Source organism: Thermobia domestica, chromosome 10 (genome assembly GCF_964235325.1).
Source record: "Thermobia domestica chromosome 10, izTheDome1.hap1.1, whole genome shotgun sequence".
Lineage (NCBI taxonomy): Eukaryota > Metazoa > Arthropoda > Insecta > Zygentoma > Lepismatidae > Thermobia > Thermobia domestica.
This window is the reverse complement of record NC_137463.1, coordinates 159,577,642-159,605,524: the sequence shown is the minus strand read 5'-3', so window position 1 is coordinate 159,605,524 and position 27,883 is coordinate 159,577,642. Positions and strand designations below refer to the sequence as shown.

Here is a 27,883-nt window from a genome sequence, read left to right as displayed (position 1 = left end):
TTTGATGGTACCCTGATAGTTTTCGAGAAAGAGGGGATGACATCTGGGGGGATATCTTGGCGCCAAAATAGCCTCCCCGTATTACAGCATAAAAAATTTAAATACACCGTTCGAAAGGAAATCGTTTGTACTGTTTGCACCAAAAAAAGTATTGTTTGTACCCTATAGTTTTTAGAGAAAGAGGGGATAATATTTACCATTTTATTAAGGTAGGGGGGATAACATTTTACATTTCCTTCCCCCATAATTACCTTAAATCCCCATGAGAATAATTAAGTATCGAAAAGGATTCAAAATGTGGAATAGCACTCAGAGAGTGAGAGTCCACAAACACCATAGTTATTAAAAACTAGAGCTGACGGGAAAAATATTCTGGGCTCAAAGTACCAGGAAAGATAATTTTCTCTAATTTCCTACCTTACTATCACTAGTGCATGCTATTACTAGTGCTGAAAAAAGAATAAGTGAAAGACTGTAAATTAAACGATTATTTAGAAACAAGACACAAAATTTATATCCAAATAATAAAAACTAAAAGAATAACAAAATGTGTACAAATTCAGAAAAAAAGTGTATTGACAGAATTAATCTTATGTTAAACAAAGAAAAATAAAAAATGAAATGTTTACTCACTTAAAACCACGTAGGCCATTGTTGAATAACACGGTATTTACTTACGGAAAAGGGCAGAAATAGATAAAATTTAATTGAATAGGTGAGTGGAAAAATAGTTCTAGTCCACAAAACGCATTTTGAGATATTTGAAGAAAGAACTTTCGTTTGTTAATGCCACAAATGTACAGTCGACATTATAGCCTTCTGCTATAACGTGCGAGGTCTTGCAAATTGTACAGCTCTTCGTTACAACTTTTAGTTCTACATCTTTAGTGTTATTTTTGCCTTTACCTCAAAATGGGTTAGTTTGGCTCACACTGTTTTCCCACTCGCCGATTCAATTTTAACCTTGAGTTATTCCCAAAAAGTTATTTTTTTATTTGGATATGCAAAACCAGAGTTCTAAATACACATAAATTCACATCAATAAACATATAATACTTATTAATGGGCATGGAAAAAGTACACATTACGGGACCTATCTTGCGCACAAGATACCTCCCCCCCCAAATATCATCCCCTCTTCCTCTAAAACTATCACGGTACAAACAAAACCTTTTTCGGTACAAACGGTAGAAACGATTTGCTTTCGAATGGTGTATTTCAATTTTTTGTGCTGTGATATGGGGGCTATCTTGGCGCCAAGATAGCAACCCCAATGCCATCTCCTCTTTCTCGAAAACTATCAGGATACAAACAAAACTTTTTGGTACAAACGGTACAAACGATTTGCTTTCGAATGGTGTATTTCAATTTTTTGTGCTGTGATACGCCCTCCCAAGATAGCCCCAAGATAGCCCCTCCAGTTGAACTCTCAAGTAACCCTATAAGGAAAATGGTACAAACGAAAATTTTTTTCTGTACAAACGGTACAAACGTAGTACAAACGAATGACCTAGTCCTTGTTTCAATTTTGTAAAGTCGGGGGGCTATCTTGCTAGATGTTAGCAAATAGGTCACTTCAAACGTGTAGTTCCATTGACTGACAGTGAGATATCAGTAATCGTGACGATAGAGTATACGTGTGTATAATAACCGTGATAACTGAAAATGTTTGGCTCTCTTTTCTCTCTCTCTCTCTCTCTCTCTCTCTCTCTCTATATATATATATATATATATATATATATATATATATATATATATATATATACAGTTAAGCGTTCTTAACAAACACTTTTGAGGAGGGTTTGTAAATAAATTTTAAACACAAAACCTATTTTCATATATATAACTATACCTTCTTCCTTATATCTCTAAGTATTTTTTTTTTAAATACTGTATTTTCTTTGTAAGAAAACCCTTTTGACATATTTTAATTCTAGTGTTATTTTTCTCTGCCCATTTAATATTTCTTTTATTTCTACCGAACCTTTGTGTTTTTATTACGCTCCTGTAATTTATTGCTTTCATTTTCTCTGTTCTAAAGCTTTAGGTTTTGTTTCTCTTCTCTTCACATTTTTTTTTTAGATTATATCCTCTTTCTTCCCAAAAATTATCATTTTTTAAAACAAATCTCCGTTATTCTCTCTAGAGTATTACCTTCCTTCCGCTTTCTAATTCGTCAACATCTCTATCTCTCTTTTCGTTTCTTTCTCCTCATTATCTTTGCATTTAGCTCTCTTTTGTGTTTAATATCTTTTGTTTTAATCTCTTTAGTATAACTTAAAAAACTAAATACCCGTTTCTATTTTCGGCATTTCCAGCTCAGTTCAAATTAATAGAAATGTTGCGTTATCCTTGCTTGATACTTACGTATCTATTATACAAGTATCATATTGTTTTGTATATATGCACTCGCATTTTTCGCTATTCGCATAAAAAACGGTTAAGTTGATTTTGAGTTTAACGTCCTTTTCAGCAGCGAGGCTATATGAGACGGGACCTACTGATTAACGTTGAATCCGAACCGTATGAGCTCCTCCCAGGAATCGAACCTGTCACATAAAAAAGGACAGAAATATATGGTATGTGAACTAGTTGTATATTTATAGAACATCTTTTCATTATATTTTGCGTGTATGCATTTCTGACTCAAATTTATGCGATATTAAGCTAGTGTGATAGGAAACAATGCTGCAAATTTCACATACTATTTGGTCTAGGAATTAATTCGTGCGGTTGGTACGCACACATTGAAGCTGTAGTACAAACACAAAATACATAAATACGTTAAGAACAATATTGTCCATCGCTAGCCACCACTTTCGCCCATCTGTCAGGCAATGTACGGATTCCGTGGCGAAAGAAGTCCTCATCCTTGGAAGCGATCCAGTCAGAGACCCATGTTTCGATATCTTCTGAAGAAGTAAACCGCTGTCCAATCAAATCGTTGTTCATGCAATCGAACAAGTAGTAGTCCGAAGGAGCAACGTCTGGTGAATACGGCGGGTGGGGTAAAACTTCCCATCCGACATTTTCTAAATAGGTTTTGACCGGTTTTGCGACATGTGGGCGAGCGTTATCATGTTGAACAATAAGTTTATCATGTCTGTTCTCCCATTCTGGTCGTGTTCTGGCCAGAGCTTGCTTCAAACGCATTAATTGTCGTCGATAACGTTCTCCATTCATAGTTTCACCCGGTTGCAGCAGTTCATAGTACACCACACCTTTCATATCCCACCATATGCACAGCATAACATTTGCACAGTGAATATCTCGTTTTGGTTGTGATGGACCTGGTTCACCTGGTTTCACCCAAGCCTTTTTTCGTTTAGGGTTCTCGTAATGGATCCACTTCTCATCACCCGTAATAATTCGATGCAGAAACCCCTTTCTGCTCTGTCGTTGAAGCAGCAATTCGCAAATGGTTTTTCGTCTTTCAACGTCTCTGTCTTTCAATTCATGTGGAACCCAATGTGACATCTTTTGAATCATTCCCATGGCTTTCAAGCGTTTGGAGACTGTTGTTTGATCAACGCCTAATGCTGCTGCAAGTTGTTCCTGCGTTTGACACGAATCCTGCTCGAGCAATACTGTCAATTCTTCGTCTTGAAATTTTTTTGGCTGTCCAGCTCGCTCTTGGTCTGCCAAGCCGAAATCACCACTTCTAAACCGTGCAAACCACTTCTGACACGTTCGCTCAGCTAGAGCATGGTCACCATACACTTCCACCAAAATACGATGACTTTCAGTCGCACTTTTCTGCATGTTAAAGTAATGCAGCAGGACACCCCGCAAAAACACTTTATCAGGCACAAATTGCGCCATGTTCACTTAACTACAAACTGGTGTTGTTGACGCTTTAATCCACTGCCCTATACTACGAACGATACGCGATGACAGGGGTTTGCAACACATGTGTGGATACACGGAACTGTGGGACGCTCCGTTCGTTGCGCCATCTCTTGTCCACCCGCACGAATTAATTCCTAGACCAAATATAATATTCAGATAGAAAATTGATGAAAATTGTTTTCGAAACGAAATTATTTGAAAATGAAACAATACCTTCGGTTTAACACAGAAATAGGTTATAAGTGAACGTTTAGCGAATTTGAGAAAGCAAACTAATTGAAACAATAGAGTAACAGAGAGAAAATCAATAATAATAGTATTCGATGGAAGAGGACCGGCATAATCGTGTGACGTAAAACTCAAAGATATCGTTTCGATGGGTGAGGATTTCGTCTGGGCTTGAACCATGAGTCTCTCGTGCAACTGGGAACTTGATATATAGTTTTTAGATTTAATGTTAAGGATTGATAATAATAATAATAATAATAATAATAATAATAATAATAATAATAATAATAATAATAATAATAATAATACTTCAAATACAAATAGCTACTGCACTTGCTTTCTCTGCACATGGGCTCAGAGTTGATCTCATGTTTGTTGTTCAAGATTCAGTTTTAGCAGCGATGTTATATCAAACGTGGAACTAAACTTAAGCTTAAATTCAAACCACCGTAATGTGTTTCACCAAAAATCTAATCCGAGATCATGTATGCGTCAACTCCTTCCAGATCAGGGATTGGAGGTTTGATGCCATATTGAAGAAAAGAAACTGGCATCTCTTTTGAGAAACAAGGATTTATGATAGCTATCCAGGACCGAGTAATACCAATTCCAAACTATTGCACGTACACATTAGAAGAAGACGTATTGCATGAAAAAGGGTGACAAAATAGAGATATATCAGAAAAAATATTGAGCATATTCTTACTGTACTGAAAGAATGCGAAGATGATATTTGCATGAGAAGAAACTTACTAATTATGAAATCAACACAGCATAATAAGCAAGTAGATAACTAACTAACTCTATGGCCTATGGAACCCGGAGATTCAATGCCGCGTTCACAAAAGCTCTCCACTTACTTCTATCCTTAGCTAACTGGATCCAGTTTCTACTTTGTATTCATATTTCTGCAAGATCCATTTTAATATTGTCCTTCCATCTGCACCTAGGTCTTCCTATTGGTCGTTTTCCGATTTTTCGTCCAGTTAAGACTTTGAAAACGTTCCTACTTTCTACACGACTTGCCCATCTGAGCATCCTAAATATGATGACCCTAACGACGTTTGATAAACCGTATAAATTCTATAGTTCCTCGTTATGAAGTTTCCACCATTCCCCATTCCCGCTTATCTTGGTCCGAATATTCATCTCAGGATCTTGTTCTCAAATACTTTCAGTCAGTGTCTTCCCTCAGAGTTAGCGACCATATTTCGCAACCATACAGAACAACAGGCATGATTGTCGTTTTATATATTTTAATTTTCAAATTTCCCGACAGAATTCGCGACAAGAGATTTTAAACTGAATAATAACACGAATTCCCTGCTTTTAGTTGACATTTTATTTCTTCGTGAATATGGTTTACGTCTGTTAATATTGATCCTAATGTAAATCTGATAAGCAATTAGATTAGATATGAAAAGTAATAAAACACATCTAGTTCAATTAACAGATCCAAGAGACGTAGGCGGAAGGATGAAGTGAGAAGTATTTACCTCAGACATAATGAATTGATGAACTCAGTTCAAACTCTGCTGAAGATAAAGTTGGTGTCGAACTGTACAATGATGTGATGTCTTACGTTCTTTGGACGCTTACGTGTCGATCGACTTTTCATCTCTCAGTGGATCGGACCTGGGCCTCAAATTTAGAAGTAGATAACGTCTTTTTCCTCAATTGGTGAAGTAGACTCCGCATCTTTTCTTAAAACCCATGTGATGACGAAACTTCAATGGAATGAGACTCCTGTCGTTTAATGGGTAAGCGAGAGAAAAGACAGGGGTGCTTTCTTCGGTAGTTGTGTCCATGATCAGATACCCACACAATACGTATCATTTTTCACAATACCTTGTTTTTATTTTTATTTTTTTATTTTAATGCGAGAGTATCTTTTGCCCCTTACTTGGAAAGTGAAAACGGCATGCATACATTTCTATCATCCCTTGATTTAATTAAATGTTTTATAAGGCTCAATCCATAACAAGATCGATAAATGCATTATCTTTCTCTTTGCAGTTCATATAAGATGGTATCATAGAACTTTAAAAAAGAAGAAATTAAAACTATATTCTTTCACAACTTAAAGCTTAAGCTGTACTTAATTCTGTTAGCAAAATATTTACAGAGTATAAGAGCCCTGCCACATATTACCCTGTGGGTCGCTGGATCCGTATCCGTACACTATTAAGCTACACAATCTTTGTTGGCTTCTTTGTTGCATTTTGCTCTGTCGTTTTCCTTGATCAGGTAGGACAACACCAAGAAGAAAAATATGATAACAAGTTTAGGTGTGATTCCACGTTCTTCAGTCTTTCTCTTTTCTTTTAAAGTAAAGAAGACGAAGTAGGATTTTACAGGCATGAAGATCGCTGTTTTTTTTCTATTAATAAAAACTAGAAATACTTTTACAGGTGAAAATTAAATTTTCTTCCATTATACTCAGTAAATGGTCAACGAAATGAATTTCGATTATTTGATGTGTAGTCAGCACATTGGTTTCCATCTTTTATTTCTGGAATGATATATAATAAAAAATACTGTATTTTTCTTAAGAAATAAAATGGCGTTTTTAGTTCTAAACTAAACAGAGAGCATAGTTCAAATTGTTACTGAGCCATTACGCTTCATCACATAAATAGATGAAAAAATACATTCTGCTTGAAAATAATGTATGATTATGAACAATTACATAAGAATGTAAGATTGCAAGATTGTAATTATGTAAAATCTAACTTCCAATAATGTAAGCTTATGAACAGTTCTACCATAAATTAACCAGCGGTTTGTACTAAAATAAACTGCACTAAAGTGTAAGATATTGGAAGTTAGTATATATATATATATATATATATATATATATATATATATATATATATATATATATATATATATATATATATATATATATATATATATATATATATATATATATATATATATATATATATATATATATATATATATATATATATATATATATTCGTTATATGATGAAACGTAAGTTTCTTGAATAGATACCTGACATTTCCCCTTGAAATAAACATCTTGAATTCGATTCTCGGCAGAATCTGAAATATATTGAAAACAGAACACAAATTTGAAACCCCGTTCTATAATATTGTAGTTATAAATTGACTGAAGTAGCGATAAAACCAAAGAAGAGTACTGTCTCTTTTCCAATTTGTTTATAAATCAACATCACTGATTGTGTTTTTACTGCATGTCGAATTTTAGGTCCAAATATGTTATTTTCCCTTTGCATATATTTAAGAAGGAACAAGTAATGTCAACGTTTCATTAGTGTATGTAGCAACTGATCAAATTTATTAATGCCTAAAATAACTTACGTTGCTTGTTAGAAACTAATTTTGGGAAAAGCCCCAATATCAGACTTTTCCAAATAGCTTTTTTTTGTGAAGCTTTTACGAATTTTTATTTGTTGTTATGCCTAAGTGTTTCTTCTGTTTGATACTAAAAATCATCATTGTAAAGAAAATGATCCACAGAGACCTTCCTAGAACATCTGCTTTAATTATTGTTGTGGTGGTTGATTTGTGTTTAGTATCTCGTTGAGTAGCGAGGATATATGATACGTTGATGTACATCTTAACACATGGTATGAGAATCACATAAACTTCAACGGGAAATTGAACCACGTCTTTAGAAAATGTTATCTAACCGCAGTCAGATGGTATGGCCCGAACATGTGACGAAATATCGTCATACACATGAAGAATTTGTATGAGAATGTTAGTGTAATTCTGAGCTTTCATGCGGGTCTAATGACTAGCATGTTCACCTTTCTGGATTTGCTCCCGGGTTCTATTTCCAGTAGGAGATCATTAAAATTTTGTTTCCATTAGCTTTTACTTTAAACTAATTTTTCATTAACATAAATTTGATTTTTTGAAGGAAATTCTAACAAATACGAATCTGCCCTCTCTTCTCACTAAATCTGTACTTTTTCTCTCTTGATGTGTGCGTCTGTATGCCAAAATATGCACTGAAAGATCTCTACAATGTCTATAAGAGTATTAACTGATGAGAATTATAATAAAGATACGATTGAGAATTACATTACTTTCTTATAAGGGATCGTCAAAATTTAAACAAGTGAGGTTTAAAATTTGTCGTGTAAAATATAAGAGCTTAATGTGGACCTAAAGCTTAACTGAAATCCAAATTACATGAGATCCCAGGGGGAATCGAACCTAGGCTCTTTAGACCCAAGGGCACACTCTAATCGTATACGGAGAAATAAGAGAATTTGATAATAGACAAAATAGTAATATATTTCGTTAGTCAGTCACTTTTCACTATTACTAAAGCGCTCCATGATATTAGTCATTTTCGATGATTTTTATATATCCCCTCTCCACACGGCATCAGAAGTGTCATTGTTCATCCCAGCGACTCCGAAAAGTATGAATATATATATATATATACCTCCCCTCCCACAATTTTTGCAGGCGCAATTTGGATTTAAATGGCATCAGAAGTGTCACTGCTCATCTCAACGACCTCAAAAACTATAGATTCGACAGAGGGGGCCGCGGTGGCTCAGTGGTAGAGCGTTCACCTCTGGTGCTTGGGGTCCCGGGTTCAAACCCTGCTCCCGCCAAGTGAACTTTGTGGTGGACAAACACCGTGTGCGTGGGTTTTCTCGGAATTCTCCCGTTTCCTCCCACTTTCTTCATTCCATCATTTCATTCATCTCTCATCATCACCGTCTCCTTTAGCCTAACCGGCATAACCGTGGGACGTAAAATTCAAAGATTTCATTTCATTTTTTTATAGATTCGACACTAATATCGGTCATTCTCGATCATTTGTAAATGCCTTTGCCCTCCTTTAAGTTACATCGTCAAAGTGATATGACAAAAATGATCTCATGTTCGAATTTAATCTAGGTTGAAATTTGATCAAGATCGGTCAGGTGGTTCAAGAGTAAAGTCACATAGGCAGTTACTTTTATTTTTATTCCTTTTACCTATATCTTCCCCTCCCCCTCTCCTAGGTTCCACCGTAAAAGTGAAATAACGGAAACATCCCAGCCTCGAACTTATCTATGTTGAAAGTTTGATCAAGATAGGTCTGGTGCCTCAAGAGCTATTATGTTTGATTTATTTTTATAGATTTCTCCCCTCCTCTAAGTTCTACCGGTAAAGTGATATAATAAACACCACCTCAGTTCCGACCCCCATGTATGTTGAAAATTTTTTAAAGATCGGGTGATTTAAGCGTGTTGAAGTCAGAAAGACATCATTTTTTTTTTACTTTTTTACACACACACATATATATATATATATATATATATATATATATATATATATATATATATATATGTATATATATATATATATATATATATATATATATATATATATATATATATATATATATATCCCTCCCCCTCCGCTTCGTTGCACTGTAAAAGTGGAATGAAAAAAACATTCCAGGTCCGAACCTTATCTATGTTGAAAATGTGATCGAAATCCGTCAGGTGGTTCAAGAGTTATTAAGTTTTATTTATTTTCATATATGTCCCCTCCTCCCTTCCCCTTCCCCTAAGATCTACTCTCAAAATGAAATGATAGAAACCTTCCCAGGTTTGAACTTCATATATGTTTAAAATTTGATTGAGATCGATCCGGTGGTTCAAAAGTAATTAATTCATGAACACAGTCACTTTTATTTTTATATTTATTGATTTTTGTATATCTCCCCTCCATCCCCTTCCGTACGTTAAAATTCATCCCAGTCCCAAACCTCATCTACATGGAAAATTTGATCAAGATCGGTTGGGTGGTTCAAGAGTTATTAGGTTTTATTTATGTCTCCCTCCTCCCCCACTCCTAAGTCGTGCCGTCAAAGTAAATAGTTGAAAACATTTCCAGGCCAGAACCGCATCTACGTTGAGAATTTGATCGAGATCGGTCAGGCGGTTCAAGAGATTAAGAGTCACAAACATAGTCACTTTCAATTTTAGAATATAGATTATCACCTAAACATTATCTTGAAATTCTTCAACGCCAGAGTAGAACAATAAGAGCCAAACAAAGAATTAATAGAAAATTTTGGATATGATGAGTGAGACAAGACAAACATGGAAATATTTTAGAAGAATTCATGGAACCCAAGATGTGGGTTATGAATTCTTTCTTCAAGAAAAACAAAAAGTCTCACTAAAAATGGACATAGTGACACATAAATGGAAGAATATGCAAAATTAATTACTTTATGTCAAACAGATGACACGTGATTGAAGAATGTTTTTCCCAAAATAGTTACACACAGAGAGCAAGCGTAAAAGGGTACGAATAATGTGTTATCTATACCGACTCTGAAGACCAGAATGCTAATGTTTGTGAAGAGTGTATGTAGAAAGGAATAATTTTCAGGAGTATTGTAACGTACTAAAAGTCTTATTAGAAAACTAATTTGCTGCACTTGAAGAAGGTTTGCAGGTTTTAGCAGATAAGCAATACCAAAGAAATATGATGAGTACAACTAAAATGATAAGAAGTGTTGCTACGAAGGAGAACAGGAAGGTAATTCCCTAAGAAATACGGTGTCTGATGAAGAAAAGAGGGGGAAATTAAGAATAAAAGTAATAAAGCGACATCCAAAATAAAATAGGGTACTTGTACTTAACATCGTTATATAACCAGTGTTCTTCATATCAGGTTTTATGTATATGTTGGGAGCAATGTTCGAAAACGGCCATTGGCCGAAGAAAGTGATCAATTCTAAGTTTGGACAGATGCAATTATCCAAAGTACGAAGAAGTCTATCATTTCGGGGTTTGGTCGCTTAATAGTATCCAAAGCTAGGTTTGGATAATTACAGTTCATCCAAAGCTCAATTTAGTTATTTCCAGTTGTTCTTGCGAGATGTCATTGCAATTTTTTATTCGTGGCGCATGCGCATTCGGAGAATATAGGGAGGGTAAAGCAGAAGTCAGTCTTCAGTCAGGCGGTAGCTTTATGTGTTAACGTGTATGCTTTCTTTGCCACTCACAATTGTTTATTCGTTGAAGTGAAATTGAAGACCGTGCACAACAATGAGTATGGTTGCAGCAGAAGACTTCAAAGCAAAACTAGACGACTACGTTCGAGCTAGTACAGCAGATAATACGTTCTTGTTATCTCCAGAGAAGTACAATGAATTGCTGTTGGAGGTGAAGGCTTCGCAAGAGAAAAAGAAAAGAGGTGAGTCACTGACGTCACTGGACTATCGTCGCCTGAAGAGATATGATGTTTTAAGTATTGGTGGGGTTGAGAAACTTATCGAAAAACGTAAAGATGGTGATAGTGTTATTAGGTATTTCTGTCACACCGGAGAATTATACAGTGTCATTCATAAAGCTCACATTGACACTGGCCACAAACGTTTGAGATGCTTGGACAAAGAACTTAAGCTAAAGTACTGTAATGTAACACGAGAGATCATCAATATTTATCTCAAATTGTGTGGGCAGTGTCAGTTGAAAAAGAAGCAAAAGTGCAAAGGACTGACTGTTAAACCTATTCTCAGTAATCTGCTTAATTCTAGGGGTCAGGTTGATCTTATCGACATGCAGAGTGAACCGGACAAAGGATACAAGTTCATATTAAATTATCAGGATCATCTCACAAAGTTTCTGTTTTTGCGCCCATTAAAGACAAAAAGAGCATCAGAAGTTGCTTATCATCTGATGGATATATTTTGCATTATTGGTGCACCTTGTATTCTTCAAAGTGATAACGGACGTGAGTTCGCAGCTGAAGTTACAAGTGAGCTGGCCTCAGTGTTTGGGTCGAAAATAGTGCACGGCAAGCCGCGCCACTCTCAGTCTCAAGGAAGTGTTGAGAGAGCGAACCAAGATGTTCGAGACATTCTTATTACATGGATGGCAGAAAATAGCTGTTCGTCTTGGGCTGAGGGTCTTCGTTTTGTCCAGATGAAGAAAAACAGGTCCTTCCATAGGGGCATTAACCGGAGCCCCTACGAGGCTTTGTTTGGCGTTCCCATGAGAAATGGACTTTCGGATTCATCTCTTCCATGTGATTTATTACGAGACTTGACCAATGAGGAAGATCTACAAGAAATATTGGCTCGTGATCCACATTGTGACACCATGCAGGAAGGGGAAGGCTCAGGACAGGATGTACAGAATTCATTGACTCGTGATCCACACTGTGACACCATGCAGGAAGAGGAAGGTTCAGGACAGGATGTACAGAATTTATTGACTCGTGATCCACACTGTGACACCATGCAGGAAGAGGAAGGCTCAGGACAGGATGTACAGTATTCATTGACTCGTGATGTACAAGAAGACACTTCAGGACAGGACGCACAGCATTCATTCGTTCGTGATTCCCTTAATAATCTTCGGCAGGAAAGAGAGACTTTTCCAGAATTTCCAGCTTCTTTAGAGACCATCAACACTGCAATTGTGGAAGCAAATGAATCTCCATGTCCGTGCGCAAATCAAGAAAAAAGATGCAACATCTGCACAAGAAGTGAGAGTATACGAGAGGCACGTGAGGGATCCAAAATACATTTAAAGCGACAAGCAAATGAAATGTTAATGGCGTCAAGTAAAAAATTCCCTCGTGCAGACGTAGGACAAACTGTTCTAATCAAAATCCCAGAATTGGACAGAGGCAGAGCTGCTCCGAGGAACGTCATGGCTGTGGTTATGGGGAGAAACGATAACGATCTCTACCAGTTGGGGACTTCTTCGGGAATTATTAGAAAGCTGTACGCGCGCAATGAGTTCCAGTTCGCAGATGAACAGTTTCTTCAGATCAGTGATGTTCCGCAGAGAGACATTTCACTTAGAAGTGTAGCTGAAGCAGAAACACACTCCAGGCAGGGGTTTATTAAGTGCGGCTGCAGGAACTTCTGTTTGAACAAAAAATGTAATTGTGTAAAGAAGGGTGTAAAGTGTAACTCAAAGTGTCATTCCTCAAGTGCGTGTAGGAACAAGTAACTGGACAGTTGACCTATTACAATGTACTTGAAGAGCCTGTATATGTGGCGAATCTGCATTTCAGTTATTCCATTTTATAACTGTAAGTTCATTATATTTTTTCGCACTTACAGCTTAAAATTTTCAGCACACGTTTTTCAAATTCTTCACTGTTTCATTGTGTTAATAACTGAACTTAAAACATTTAACGCACTTTGCTGTTAATGCTTAATTAATTATTGTACTTATTTTTATATGGTGCATATTTTCTAAAAGTCTTCTAAAAAAGAAAGTAAGCTGAATTAGAAGGAATTAATACGAAGAACTATTTTTATTCATATACGAATTTCATACTTCTTATTTGACAGAATTTTGTGATATACATTTTCATTTCTTAAACATTGAAAAATAAAAATCTTGTAAAATGTGTAAAATGTGAAAAAATTAATAAATTTTTTTCTTATTTTCCTTTCTAAATTGAGCTTTGGATGAACTGTAATTATCCAAACCTAGCTTTGGATACTATTAAGCGACCAAACCCCGAAATGATAGACTTCTTCGTACTTTGGATAATTGCATCTGTCCAAACTTAGAATTGATCACTTTCTTCGGCCAATGGCCGTTTTCGAACATTGCTCCCAACATATACATAAGATGGCTTTCAATCACATTTGGAAGAAGCTAATGTTTTTATATATAGGTACATCTTATATATAGGTGCATCTCCACTGTCTAGCTGTATATTGTTAAATGTGGACGTAAAGTACGTTGTTAGTGTAAATTTGATTGATTTGTTTATTTTCCAAATTTAAAAAAAAATCAGATAAGTGTGTATTTATTCTTTAGATATTATAACGAGTTATTTTAATGGAAGTTAAGTATACTTTTAATTCTGCAAACCACTAGGCAATTGTGCCCTACTTAACCGCCAAATTGTTGTGTTCAAAAGTCGAGTTTTTCCTAATTTCGTTATGTGTGACGTACATTGTACTTTCCTATAAAGTTTGAGAAGAAAGTTAAATCTATTTTATTTGAGTCAGTAACTCTAGAGTAACTTCCTGTAAAATTATGGTACCTGCAGAATCATTCCCTTCCAAGGGCGCCATAGGGCTGACGACTACTGGTAAGTTAATTGACGACAATTGGTCATAAGTTTTGAAAGTGTTGTATATATTCCTTAATTAGATCTTCTCGAATAATTTTAAATTTCTTTAATAAGGTACTAGATTATTTTCATTTATTTTATTTCAATTTGTGGGGACTCTTATATCTAAATCCGGGATAGGAAAACTGAAACGAAGTGGAAAAGGGATCGGAAAGGCCTGTTGAAAAAGGATCATATCATTCTCGTGAAACTAAAAAAAAAAAAAAAAAATCCTGTAAAAAATCCTAGCAGTTAAGCAACAAAGTTACTCGAGCTGGTAAAGAGTGGCTAAGAAAGTCTTTGCCATGTTAATTACTTTCAGGATAGTTAGTTTTGGAGTTTAACATCTCATTTCAGCAATGATGTTATGTGAGATGTGGACGTACAGTTTAAAGTACCACAGAAATGCCTTCTACGCTCTTTCACCGAGACCCCATGTACTAAAGGTTCACACGTTACCCACTAAACCAGTAGACAGGGTTATTACTTTCCTTACACAGACAAATAACCGTAGATATAATGGACACAGTTCGTGCTCGCTTCTGTTTCTCTTTCTACAATATATGTTGCAAATATCTTCCAGATAGGCAATGAGTGCTGAGAAACAGACACAAAAACATTTGCAGTACTCTTAGGAAGTTATGCGGGAAACCATTAAAATTGTGAAAACACAGTGCTGAAGCATTAGAAAAGATGCAACGGTGTTTGGTGTTCTGAGGGTGACTTCGTCGGACAAAGTGAATGATAAAGTTCCAAGGAAAGGAAGATGGAACCTAAGACAATTCTTACTACAGCCGAGGAAGACTCGTGAAATGGTTGATTGATCTTGCAAACACAGGCTTTCCCATAAATAAACATACCTTACTAGCATAGTCAAAAAATAGTAAAAGATGATGGTCAGAAAACTCCATTCTTGGATGGGAGACCAGGAGAGAAATGATATAAAATATGTTTCCTTGAACGTATATTTTATTTCATTTATATCTATTTAGTATTCTGTAGATCATGCTGGACAACGTTTTGTATACATCGGGCCAATTGAGCACTTGGGCATCAGATTGCGGGCCACAATCGAAAAAAATAACATTAAAAAAGTCCTTGAAAAATCCATATTTTAAAAAATGTTAACCTTTTTGTTGAATTTACGTACTGGAAACTAAAATTTTGTAGTTGTAAATGTCATACAAAACTATCATTCAAAATAATTTATAAAAAATGATAAACTTGTAAAAGTATTTTTGATGGCGTGGACCACATGCCTGCTGTAGATTATGATACTAATCAAATTATTATTTATCAAATTGCTTTCAATAAACAGTATCAAATAAAAAAATGTATGAACAAGTTCCAGAATAAATTTAGTTTTTATTTCTAAATGGTTAAGGAGAGGATGACTTTTTTTTAAGTTTCAACTTGTGGTCCTCTAAATGTCAACCAAAATGAAATGTATATTTTGCTTGTTTCCAGTTTTTTAAGTAAATCTGTATTGATTATTTTCTTATTTTTTAAAAAATACTTACAGTTGTTTCTGTAAAGACATCCACTTCTCGCTTCAAAGATAGCCGAATCATTACGCATTGCAAAAGGGTTTGCCACACAGAAATCTCTATATCAGTGATTTGAAGGAGTTTATGAAATCCAAAAACTCTACAAATCATGAGTGATATACGAAAAATTGGTAACGGTGAAGAAACTAATTTTCAACTTTGTCCGAAAAGTGGGACAATGTTAGGCATTAAGGGCAGGAAAAAGAAGTTACCCTGTAGATTACGGCAAATGTTTGAGTTGTGAGAGCGAAGTGAAAATTCGTGATAATTGTTAGGCATCCAGTAGTATTGAGAATACGATTAATAATGTATCATGCTATTATTCTATTGCTCTGCGCGTCATCGAGTCAGAAATGGATACTTAGCGCAATAATACCTAAGTCAAAGCAAGTGTTCGAACGAGTAGCAACTCTTGAAAAATCAGAAGCAATGCTGTGCAATCGTATACCCATCAATAAAAAAAAAAGAAGCTATTTCCAACAGCGCATCAAACTATGAAGATACAGAGATAACTGTAACTGAAGAAATTTCCGAAAGTAAATAGAGCCACAAGGAAATACTGTTCTATCCTTTCTAACGACACATGTAGTGGCCGGAAAACACATCAAGTAAGAAAACTAAACGCAAAACACAATTACGAATTCCATGTGCAGTATCATCCGAGGACTGATAAAATTTCTATAGGAAGAAAGAAGTAATTAAGCATAAAAAAGATGTTGAAAAAGAACAGACAAGGAAGAGAGAAGAGAATGAACGAAACATTTCAAATGCAAGAAAATTGGGAAGACTTCAAAATAATGCCAGACACTCAAGAATATTCTCAGTCTACTTCTAATCATGTTATTAGATGTGGACGGTGTGAGGAAGTAGTTCTACCAAATGAAAATCGAAAATGTGGTAAATGTAACAAATCTTTTCACACACTTTGTATAAGTAAAGAATACAAAGTTTTTTTTTTCAAACTTGAATGATTGAGAGTAATTCAGATGACAAATTTTTGTTTGAGATGTGCTTTGATGTACTAGACGGTGATTCCGATATTGATATGATTTTAGTTATAGTTCGTTTTCCATTAAAGACTTTTTATAATATAATTGTATAAAATAAATGTTTTTAATAAGTTTTCCTCAACCTGACTACTATTGGATGTAAACTGTGACGAAAACTAAATTTTTATTGACGAGCACTGACATTTTCTATATGTTTCGGAATTTTGAACTATATAATCATTTGTGTTAAGAATTTCAAACCCTTATTGGCTCATTTACCCTATGCGAAACTTTGCAAAGTAACGGAAATGCATTGCTGAAGCTATACAAAAGTAAAAATGTGTCCTCGTAAGAAAAAGCTTATGAAAACGTGGTACTTATCAAGGCAAAGCAGTGTATAATCCATGGACTAAAGCAGATCGTAGAGTTCAGAAAAATGTCTGGAACAATGACTAAAAGCCACGAAAACATGTTAAGTAAGATTCAGCTATTCAATATCGAATTATGTTCAAGCAAAAACCCTAAAGTGAAAGCAAGCGAAACTGAAAAGGAAACGACACATCTATGCTGCAAGAAGATATTTGGTACGCTACATGAAGGATGAAATGGCATCATGAGAAGACGTGATAAAGTTAATTGGGGAAGAAACGGGAAAAAATCCTAGTTTTATATAAAATGTCAACGAAGTGCTTAAGTTCTCTAACTAAATAAAATCATACTGCTGCATTAGATTGTTAAGAACGTACTAAATTGCACCTGTGCAATTTCAGACCCACAAATCTTCATCTTGAAAAAGACCCATTACCTTGGTGAATTTGCAAAGTATTTACAAAAGTATTGATGCCCTGATCGGATCAATAGTTAGACCTCGAGCAACAAAGAGAGAAGGATTGATTTAGAACAAGTTATAGTGTAGTAGGTGATATTAAAATGATAAGGAAAATAATATAAGCATTATACGGGTATTAGTTACTACAATGTGTTACATTCATTGTCAATGAAAAAGATTTTGATTCAGTGAATACCTCAGCGCTTATTAACGTTTTTAAATCAAATGATGTAGAATTATATGGTTATGTAGAATTTATAAATATATTATATACAAAACCAATAAAATATCCAGAAGTGAAGATGTGCAAAGACTGTTTTTATTTTAATTTATATTTTTACAAACGTGCTTGAGTATGTACCTCAATTCGTTAACTGGAATTATAGAGATTAGCGTAAATGTAAACATCTGATCCAGCTTTGTTTCATTGAAGATGTGGTTCACTTTACATGAAGGTCATTAGAGTGTGCAAGATATGAGAGAAAAGATTAATTTTAAGAACAAACAACTCGGACTGAAAATAAATATGGAAAAATGGCTAGTGTGTTGTGTGGCATGAGTTACAGTGTTCAAGATGATGCTCCACAAAACACACGGTAAACCACATCGGGTCGACAGCAGGGGTGGATCCAGAGGGGGGCGATCGGGGCGATCGCCCCCCCCCCCCCACAAGAGGAAACTTTCTTATTTTATATATAAATAAACCCATCCATAACAAGTTTGGAGCTCTTAAAAGTAGCAGTATTACCGCAGACCGCCCCCCCCCCCAGAAGTCCGTCCTGGATCCGCCCCTGGTCGACAGACAGAGTAGTCGGAAGAAAACTCACAGTACCATTACTTTTGTCACTCAGAACCTTCGTGCGTATGCGGCGCAAGTGACAGGAGCATCTATCACAGCCTGGGTCCACAATCAACACGAGCACAAGATAGAGTATGAAATTCACTCATCTTCTTTAGTATCATCGACACCTTGCAAAGACATTTTAGCAGACCCTCTAGAACTGGAGGCACTGATTCATAAAACACACGATAGTCGTTTGGAATAACTCTTTTTTTCAAGAAGTGACATCAAATCCCTTTTTTGACAGCTGCAATAGGTATACGTCTCTTATACCTCACACCGAAGTTTTTTTATGTTCATTGGTCTTCCCAGGAGTAGTGTACTGAGTGCATTGAAATCCACGCCTGACCTGATGCGATACTACATTAGTAAGATCTAACAGCAAGTGTCATCTTGTGTACTCATTGTAAAACAAATCAAATATTTTCTTCTATTTGTTATCTTTTTCAATATAAGAAGACACAACAAAATGAATCAGTGTGTTGTGTTGTAGCTGAAACATAACTTTATCTTATAGTACAATATGTATATAATATGTAACGTATCATTGGCAGTAGTTAAGGGAATGAACTAAAATATGTACTGACTTTCAGGTAGTGATCCACCTTAATAGTAGCTATTTTACAGTTTCCCCGTCTGTATTTTTCAAACGATTTTTCATGATTTCAGTAATAAGGCTCTTGCAGTCCTTGAATACTGTGTGATAAAGCTTCTGAACTACGTAATTTCGTGGATGTGTTCTAGCATGTCGAATCAAAATTTCGCATTCTCTTGCAGTGTAGATTTTTCATGCTAGCGAGCTTTCTGAATTGTAGCATCAATGGAATCCGTCTCTAAGTAACTGTGGCCACATTAATTTGAGATCTATTGTTTTCAATGTAGCATGCGTCTGGAACATGTAAAGTAAGGCTGCTGCTACGAACTAATTTCTGTTTTGGTCCTCACATTGTATTAGTACACCTAAACGTGTAATACTACGGCGACCTGGAGGAGAATACAATTGCTCACCAGACGGTCTCTCAAACTCGACCAAATGAACATTTGCCCACAACATGGCAAAAGGCATGGTTGAATACTAAATTTAGGACCTATGGTTTTCCAGCCTTCAGAAGCACTACTGTAGGAATGGGCGACTTCCGCATTGTTTACTTTCTCTGATGCAATCTGTTACCAGTTCTATTAAAGTTGCAGTCACACATCTCTTTTTTTGACAACACCATCTTTGTAAGTCAATACTATCATAAAGATTGTGCACAGTTATCATATGTACGGACTTACGACATAAGTGTCCTAGCAAAGCAGAGAGTTTGAGCGTTGCGACAACTGTTCCAATATTGAGAAAAATTGGACATATGAAATTTGTAATCTCAACATTCCCTGTCTCTCTCTCTCTCTCTGTATATATATACTCTTCTAGGGTATATGTGCTAGCGCACATGCAGCAGTACCTCGCAATAATGTAACAATTGATATTATACTGATAATTAACTGTTGATATTTATATAACTTTATATTTATGTTATTAGCAATTCATAATTTTCAACAAGTAAGTTTCATTTCATAGCGTGAAACTACGGTAGACTTCCTAACTTCGAAAATCAATACTCAAACTAGAAGTAGTACATCTGTAACTACAGATTCAGATGGATAATAAGATCAAAGATAGAATCTGTTACTCGGGTGTTAAATCAACATCAGGAAGCCATTAGGCCTACTCGCTATTTCTTACTGTTTTTGTTCTATGGCGATTAGTGTTGAAACTGGAAATATTTTATTTAAACCACTTCAAATTTGCAATGAGGGTTGACGGAGTTGACGTAGAGGATACTTCCTACTTTTGGCACGCTGAATTGATTGCAAATCGATATATTTTGTTGTTTTTGTTCAATGGTAAACAATATTCAAACCGGAAGTACTACTAGATTTGAACCACTTTCGATTTCGGTAGAGTAATGTGGTTATAATAATATATTCTCTTAAGACGCTGAACCGATTGCAGAAAACCACTTATCGCAATTTGTTACCGTTTCTCTTCTATGACGGTAAATGTAAAAACCGAAAATGATCAATTTCCGGTCTGAGTAGAAAGTTAAGGGAGGAGATAGAATCTATTCTTTCTTGGGACGCTTAATCGACTGCAAACGGCCGCTCCTCTTACTGCTCTTGCTCTACGAAAATCAGTATTGAAACCGGAAATAGTAGTGAGTTTCAGATACTTCCGATTTTTGGCAGGTTGTGATGATATATTCTCTTGAGACCGTGTATCTATTACAGAAAACTGATATTACCATTTTTGTTCTATTTGGATAAATAGTGAAACCAGAAATGATTAATTTGAACCACTTCTAGTATGCATAGAGGGTTAGCGAAGGGGATGCTATTCTTGGCACGCTGTATGGATTGCAAGAACTCGTATCTCGATATCGCTTGCTGTGTTTGTTCTAAGGAAATCAGCATGGAAGCCATAAGTACTGGTACATTTCAACCGCTTACGCTTAGATTATTATGGGTTGTGGTAATATATTCTCTTTAGAATCGGGGGCCACGGTGGCTCAGTAGTAGAGCGTTCACATCTGGTGCTTGGGGTCCCGGGTTCGATCCCAGCCTCCGCCAAGTGAACTTTGTGGTGGACAATCACCGTGTGCGTGGGTTTCCTCGGGTACTCCCGTTTCCTCCCACTTTGTTCATTCCACCATTTCATTCATTACTCATCATCACCGTCTCCTTTAGCCTAACTGGCATAACCGTGGGATGTAAAACTTTAAAAAAAGGTTCTCTTTAGCATCGATTGCAGGAAACCGTTTGTCTTTATCTATTATCATTTATCTACAGTGAGGGAAAATGTTCAAACCTAATATAGTTAATTTGAACTACTTCCGGTTTCAGTATAGGGGTGAGGAAGGAGATGAAACTTATTCATTTTTGATACGCTGAATGGACTGAAAAGACAGCTTCTCTTGCTCTTTGGTAATCAGTATTGAAACCGGAAATAGTAGTAAATTTCAACTACTTTTAGTTTTACTAGAGTGTTGCGGGCTGTGATCTTACGTTCTCTTGAGACCCTGAACCGATTACAGAAAACTGCTTGTCACTAATTATGACCATTTTTGTTCTATGTGAATAAATTGTGAAACCAGAAATGATTAATTTTAACAATTTCGGTTTACATAGAAGGTTAACAGAGAAGATGTAAACTATTGTTCGGACGTCGAATCGATTGCAAGAATCATTTGGGTATTTGCCCTGATGCATTGAATTATTTGTAGAAAACGACATCTCGCTATATCTTCTTCTATGGCGATAAACATTGAAACCAAAACTGCCAATTTGAACTATTTTCGGTGGGAATAATGGATTAACGGAGATGGACATGGAACCTGTTCTTGGCACGCTGAATCGATTGCAACAAACCGCATTTCGATGTCTCTTACCGTTTTTGTTCTGATACCTGTGGAAAGACAGATAGACGGACGGACGGATAGACTAAGTCGTTCTATAAGACATCCGACACTTATGCATAGCATAGTTTGGGCCAGGTAAAACGCAGAAATACATAATTATTTCGCTTATATATTGTTTGCTATGTACTTAAGGATGTATATATAATGGTAGAAATGTTTCTTAAACATTTTAGAGTAGTTTCTTTGGTGCTTGAGGAAACAATTTAGAAACATTTTATTGTTATTGTTGTTTGTAATAATAACATTCTAGACACGACATTACCTTATTTTCTTAATTGATACAGTGTTCAGCACTAGCACTGTGCCCGAATTAAAAGAACAGAATCACTCTGCTCTCCTTTGGAGAGTGAAGTGTTTCAAATAACATATAATGCTGTTTAATGGATTTGTTGATTTCACTTTGTACTTTATATGAATCATGCTTTGCAAAAAGTTCACTTTCTTGATAATTACTTGCTAGTTCAAACGCTATGTACTTACAATAATATTACCAACTCTATCTTTTAAGAACTACTTTTCAACCAGTGCTGACAGACTCCAGAATAATGAGTTGTCCAACAGCACATCTTCTGTAATACTTGTGATGCCTTAATATTTTATGGAAAGTTTAAATATGTTTAATTGATTGAGATGGAGGTTAACATCTCATCTCATAAACACAAAGACTATGCGAGACAAGAATCTAAAGCTTTACTTAGAGTACGAACTGTTGTGTTGTGCTTGAATTAAAATAAAATAAAATAAAATAAATGTTCCCTTTGAAAATTGATTTGATTTGATTTTGAATTACCGTTCCTTTCAGCAGCGAGGCAATATTTATAAGTGGTACTACAGCTTAACGTGAGATCCAAGCCACATAAGTTTACACCGGGAATCAAACACTGATCTCCCACGCCAAAGGTGCGTAAGCTAACCGCATAGGCACGAAGGACCTCCATTAAAAATTGAACCTGATTGCTAGGGTTGGCATTTAGTCCTTTTTAGCACTAAAGATATATAAGTCGAGAATCTACAGCTTAACGTGAATCCCAAACCCTATGAGCTTCCACTAGGAACCGAACCCAGGTCGCCCTCACCAAAAGTGTGCGCACGCTATTCATATAGCTACGAAAGAAATCTGAAAATTGAACCCAATCTTCAGCATCAGGGGCACATATCGAATTATGATATATATTTCAAGAATTATATTTGGTCTTGCCTAGTGAAAACTTTTTTCTTTTTGTCTTATTTTACTTTTATTTTTATTACTTTGAATAATTTAAATGTTGTTGTTTATCTTTGTTTGTTTGTTTATTAGGAGACATTCTACTATCATATATGCATTCCGCTTTACTAGCTTATCTGACGTTATGTACCGAATCATTAGCTGCATTAAATTGAGAAAGGAGCATTGTAAAAAATATTTAACATATCTTTCTTTAAACTTGTATTATTTTTAACGCAACATCGAATAATAGGAAGAAGAAAGATAACGTAATTTCATCTAATTATATCTTACGTTTTAGTTATTCTTCCAGTTTTGTTTATATTTTCTGTCCTTTTAATTCTCTGTATCTAACGCTCACTCCCTCTGTGGCTGTTGCATATTTGCTCAGCAGTTTCTGTGCGCAGAAGGTAGCCACACTGTCTCTCGGAGTTCAAGCCTGCGTGTTCGGGATGTAAACAAGGAAGCTGGAGATGAGGAGCCGGTCGGCTGCCGAGAGCAGGGCGTGGAATTACACAAGTGCTGTGCGAGGTGAATGCAAAGGTAGTCGGGTGGTGGACAGTCCGCCTTGGAGAGTGCTATCACACGGTGTCCGACGTGGCGTCGTCGTCGGGGAATGAACCAGTGGCAGTTGGTGGAGGAGGTGAAGGAGTTAGTAGGGTCACTACGACGGCCACCGTCCACCAAGAAGCGGAGGAACAGAGAAGACAGACGGACGACGAGGTGGGTGCTGTGGCAGTGGTGGCTGCCGAAGGCCGTCCCAATGAACATAACAGGCGTGTTGACAATGCAAGACGAAATGACTCGGATAGTGCTTTAGCAGTAGTTGATATATGTCGACGCCAATCAAGAAGCCTCGACGACGAACCGTCCTCTCAACAAAGGTCGCATCAACCAGCGTGGTCAAGCTGTTGCATCCCTCAGCAGCCGACCAACTCGGAGACCATGGTTCAAATGTTCTATTATGAGAACAGAGGGAAATGCTGCAAAAAGTTACTACGATATAATGGTTATCCGAATAAGGTAAGATATTTTATTCTTTTTCAACTTAAATCACTATCTTAATATTTATTTATGCTATGTATATGATATAAAATGTCATACGTAATCAAAAAATTCCAATCATTGAATTTCTAATCAAATTATAACTTTAGCAAGAATGAAAGTAGTTTTAATTTCAATGTCTCGTATTAGTCAATTATTTCGTAATATTTTCACAAGTAGTATGCCATTTCTTTTAAATAGCCTATCACTCTTTTATAAAAGTAGTTTGTTGTATAGCATCAAGGTTAGCAATGGGAAATTTGTTTTATGATTCCCTATTTAAGTAAAAGAAATATGAAATGTGAACCTCTAATATTATAGAAAATTTGAGTAAAATGACAAGGAAAAGTATTTGTAGCTGCGTTTGACAAAGTTTGAGTATTTGGAAAACAAGTGATCAAAAAAAAAAAACTGTAAAACAAAATGAACAAAGGTTTGGAGATAGTCCTTATTCAAGGGTAATTATACGCTCTTATTTAAAATAATTGAACATGGCCTGCCTGGAAGCACTTTACTCTCAACCTCAGATAATATTTTAGATCCTACTGGCTTGGAACAAATGCTACGAAAGGTACGGAAAATATGATTTTATAGCTTCTGCAATGACATTAGATTAAGGATTTTACCATCCAAAAATGAGATAAATATTTCTTTAAATATGACCTCTGTTCTAAATCAAATGACGAAATAGCGAAGGGATTGACTGCATCTCAAAGATTTGGTATTTCTCTTCATAGCACTTCCAAAGATCCAGACCAGTATACTTCGAAATATTTAACACTGTTCAATATAATTGTTATTGTCTATTAATGCTTCTTTCTCTCCCTCTGTCTTTTCCTATGTCGAAACATATCCAGCCTCTCCTTAAAATGTATCAAGTGTATCTAGTAATATGTTGTATTACTTTAAGTTTGAAGTTCACACTCCTTAAATTTCTAAAGTTTCTATTTTAGTTGAAACTAGGTTATTGTAAATGCATAGGTGAATCTTTGTGAATTAAGTAGTAATAATTAAATTTAACAATATTTCTTTCTATATCACTGAATAGGTTTTCCCACTTTCATTTAGAAAATCACAGTACACAAAAACCATTGAGAAATGTTTCCTATCGAAATGGAACCTTCAGTTATCATTTCTTTTGTTTACCTTTGAGACAATACAGGCAAGTTCCAAAGGTACATTTCGTCAAAATACTACTACTACTACTACTACTACTACTACTACTACTACTACTACTACTACTACTACTACTATTACTACTACTATTACTACTACTACTACTACTACTACTACTACTACTACTACTACTACTAATAATAATAATAATAATAATAATAATAATAATACGTAATAATAATAATAATAATAATAATAATAGGAGTCGCGGTGACTGCTCAGTATTAGAGAGCTCAGCTATGGCGCGTAGAATCCCTGATTAGATCCAACCTTGCGTTAAGTAGGCTGTTTTCTGGTTTAACGCCTCACGTTTAAGCACCGAGCTAAGAGATACTGTAGTGATGAGATGGATGATAATAGTGAAATGAAGGAAGTTTGAAGAAAGGGGACAATCATCAAAAAAAAATGCACACGGTGTTTGTCCGCTACAAAGCTCACTTGCAAGCTCGGATCGAACCAGGAACCCTGCATTCCAGTTGAGCTCTCAATCACTGATCCTCCGCAGCCCAAGTGAGCTTTATGGTGCACAAACACTCTGCATGGGTTTTCTTAGGGTTCTTCCGTTTCCTCCACTTTTTCATTCATTATCATCATCACCGTAGCCCTGTCAGCTAGTCTAATAGCTAGAGCGTGTAACTTTCGTGCATTTGATGCTGGGTTTCTTTCCCAGTGGAAGAACGCAAAAAATTAATTTCTGAGCAATTCACTTTCTTTAATCATCCGACTCCTTTAACTTAAAGGTCATAATTGTGGGACGTTAAATTAAAGTATTTCAAATCATTTCGCCATCACGTCCTTTGAGCCTCGGTACATAATCGTTTCATGTTAATTAAAATAATAATAACAATTATTATTACAGTTTATAACTTGTAAAGAAAACTCCATCGAACCCATATCAGTTTAACTTTTTGTTCTTATTTTTGTACATGAAGTGATATATTGCACGTCAGTCACTTTTTCTGACTGATATATGTGTCTTTTTTTTTTGTTTGGATGTCGTAGAACCCCATGTGGTTTGTATCACACGTAACAAATTAACCATTGTGAATGAGCGTGGAACAAGTTTAACGAGATATATAATTTAACCGTAGAATTGATTCCAGGGTTAATTTCTTTTCTGACGTATTTAAATATAGCGAAGGTCATTTATGGTTAGAGATTATCAGTCTTGAGTTTCATAAAAAAAAAAAAAAAAACTCCTGTTTGTTCCCATAATTCAATCCGAAAATTTTCTGCGAGTCATGAACAAGTTTTGAGTGATGAAATATTGAGTGATACTACTCAAGGACTAACAAGTAAACCTTACGTTTGGGTGAATCGAGTTGCTGACTGAGACACATATGAGAAAGTAGTACTAAATGTGGTCAGTATTTCAGTGAAGTTTTAGGTGCGAAGCTCCAGGGGTTTAGGAGATACAGCTACCAGAACATCACATGGAAGTACAGAATAGTCTTCATACAGTTGGAGGTAAAAGCTCTGTAAGACCTCTTGTAACGACAAAAGGTGCATAACAAATATATGGGTACATATTAGGACTAGGGGGAAGTCATATAGTAAGGGTATACCTGACGGCGGCCATCTTGAAATCCGCCATTTTGAATTAAGGTTAAGTTTTTAAAATAGGAATAGGGTCATGTGATACATGATTTAAGACTCAAATTTAATCAGAAGAACAATGGTGACGTTAATTTTGATTTACGCGCAATTGGTAAAAAGTTACAGGGAAATTAAATATTGTTGCTGCATATGTATTAGTCCTTTACCCCACCTTGTAAATTTTGTTTTAATGATAATAATTAAATAAAAAGCAGGTGGATAAATATTAGGTCTATGGTAAGAGTTGCCTTGTTGACGGCTTTGTTAAATCCGTCATTTTGAATCAGACAAAAGTTTTAAACAAAACGCATAACAGTGACACCTTATTAATAGCAAATTTTACCATAAATCCAACGGTATAACCATTTTTGCTTTATCATTAACCAGCATTTGTTATCGCATAAACAAGTTGCTAATTTAAATAAAAATGACCAAAGTGGAACTGAGTCATAATTGAACTTGGGTCTTTGGTGTTTTCCAGAAAAGTCCTCAATTAGTACAATCAATATGTAATTCAGAAAAGAGTGCATGACTTGCACAAATGCTCTGCTCACAGTGAGCACACCTGACACAGGCAATCGAGTTACACTTGACACATTTGTCGTTAACAATTCCGTCAAAGCAGTAGTCGTAAGAAGCGATCCATTTAACTTTGTGCTGGTTAATGATAAAGCAAAAATTGTTAAAAATGGTTATGGTAAAATTTGCTATTAATAAGGTCTCACTGTTATGCGTTTTGTTTAAAACTTTTGTCTGATTCAAAATGGCGGATTTGAACATGGCCGCCATCAATGCAACTCTTACCATAGACCTAATATTTATCCACCTGCTTTTTATTTAATTATTATCATTAAAACAAAATTTACAAGGTGGGGTAAAGAACTAATACATATGCTGCAACAATATTTAATTTCCCTGTAACTTTTTACCAATTGCGCGTAAATCAAAATTAACGTCACCATTGTTCTTCTGATTAAATTTGAGTCTTAAATCATGTATCACATGACCCTATTCCT

At 35.6% G+C, this 27,883-nt stretch overlaps 1 protein-coding gene across 1 annotated transcript in view; it reads left to right on the top strand.

Moving 5' to 3' along the window:
- Window positions 1-23,528: 23,528 nt before the first annotated feature.
- Window positions 23,529-27,883, top strand: part of LOC145661650 (uncharacterized) — a gene marked incomplete at its 5' end in the record, with an annotated part of 317,800 nt that continues 313,445 nt past the window's right edge. Inside the window, one exon of the mRNA XM_081726973.1 lies at window positions 23,529-24,074. Within this exon, the coding sequence (XP_081583099.1) occupies window positions 23,529-24,074 (546 nt within the window). The remainder of the gene's footprint in view (window positions 24,075-27,883) is intronic.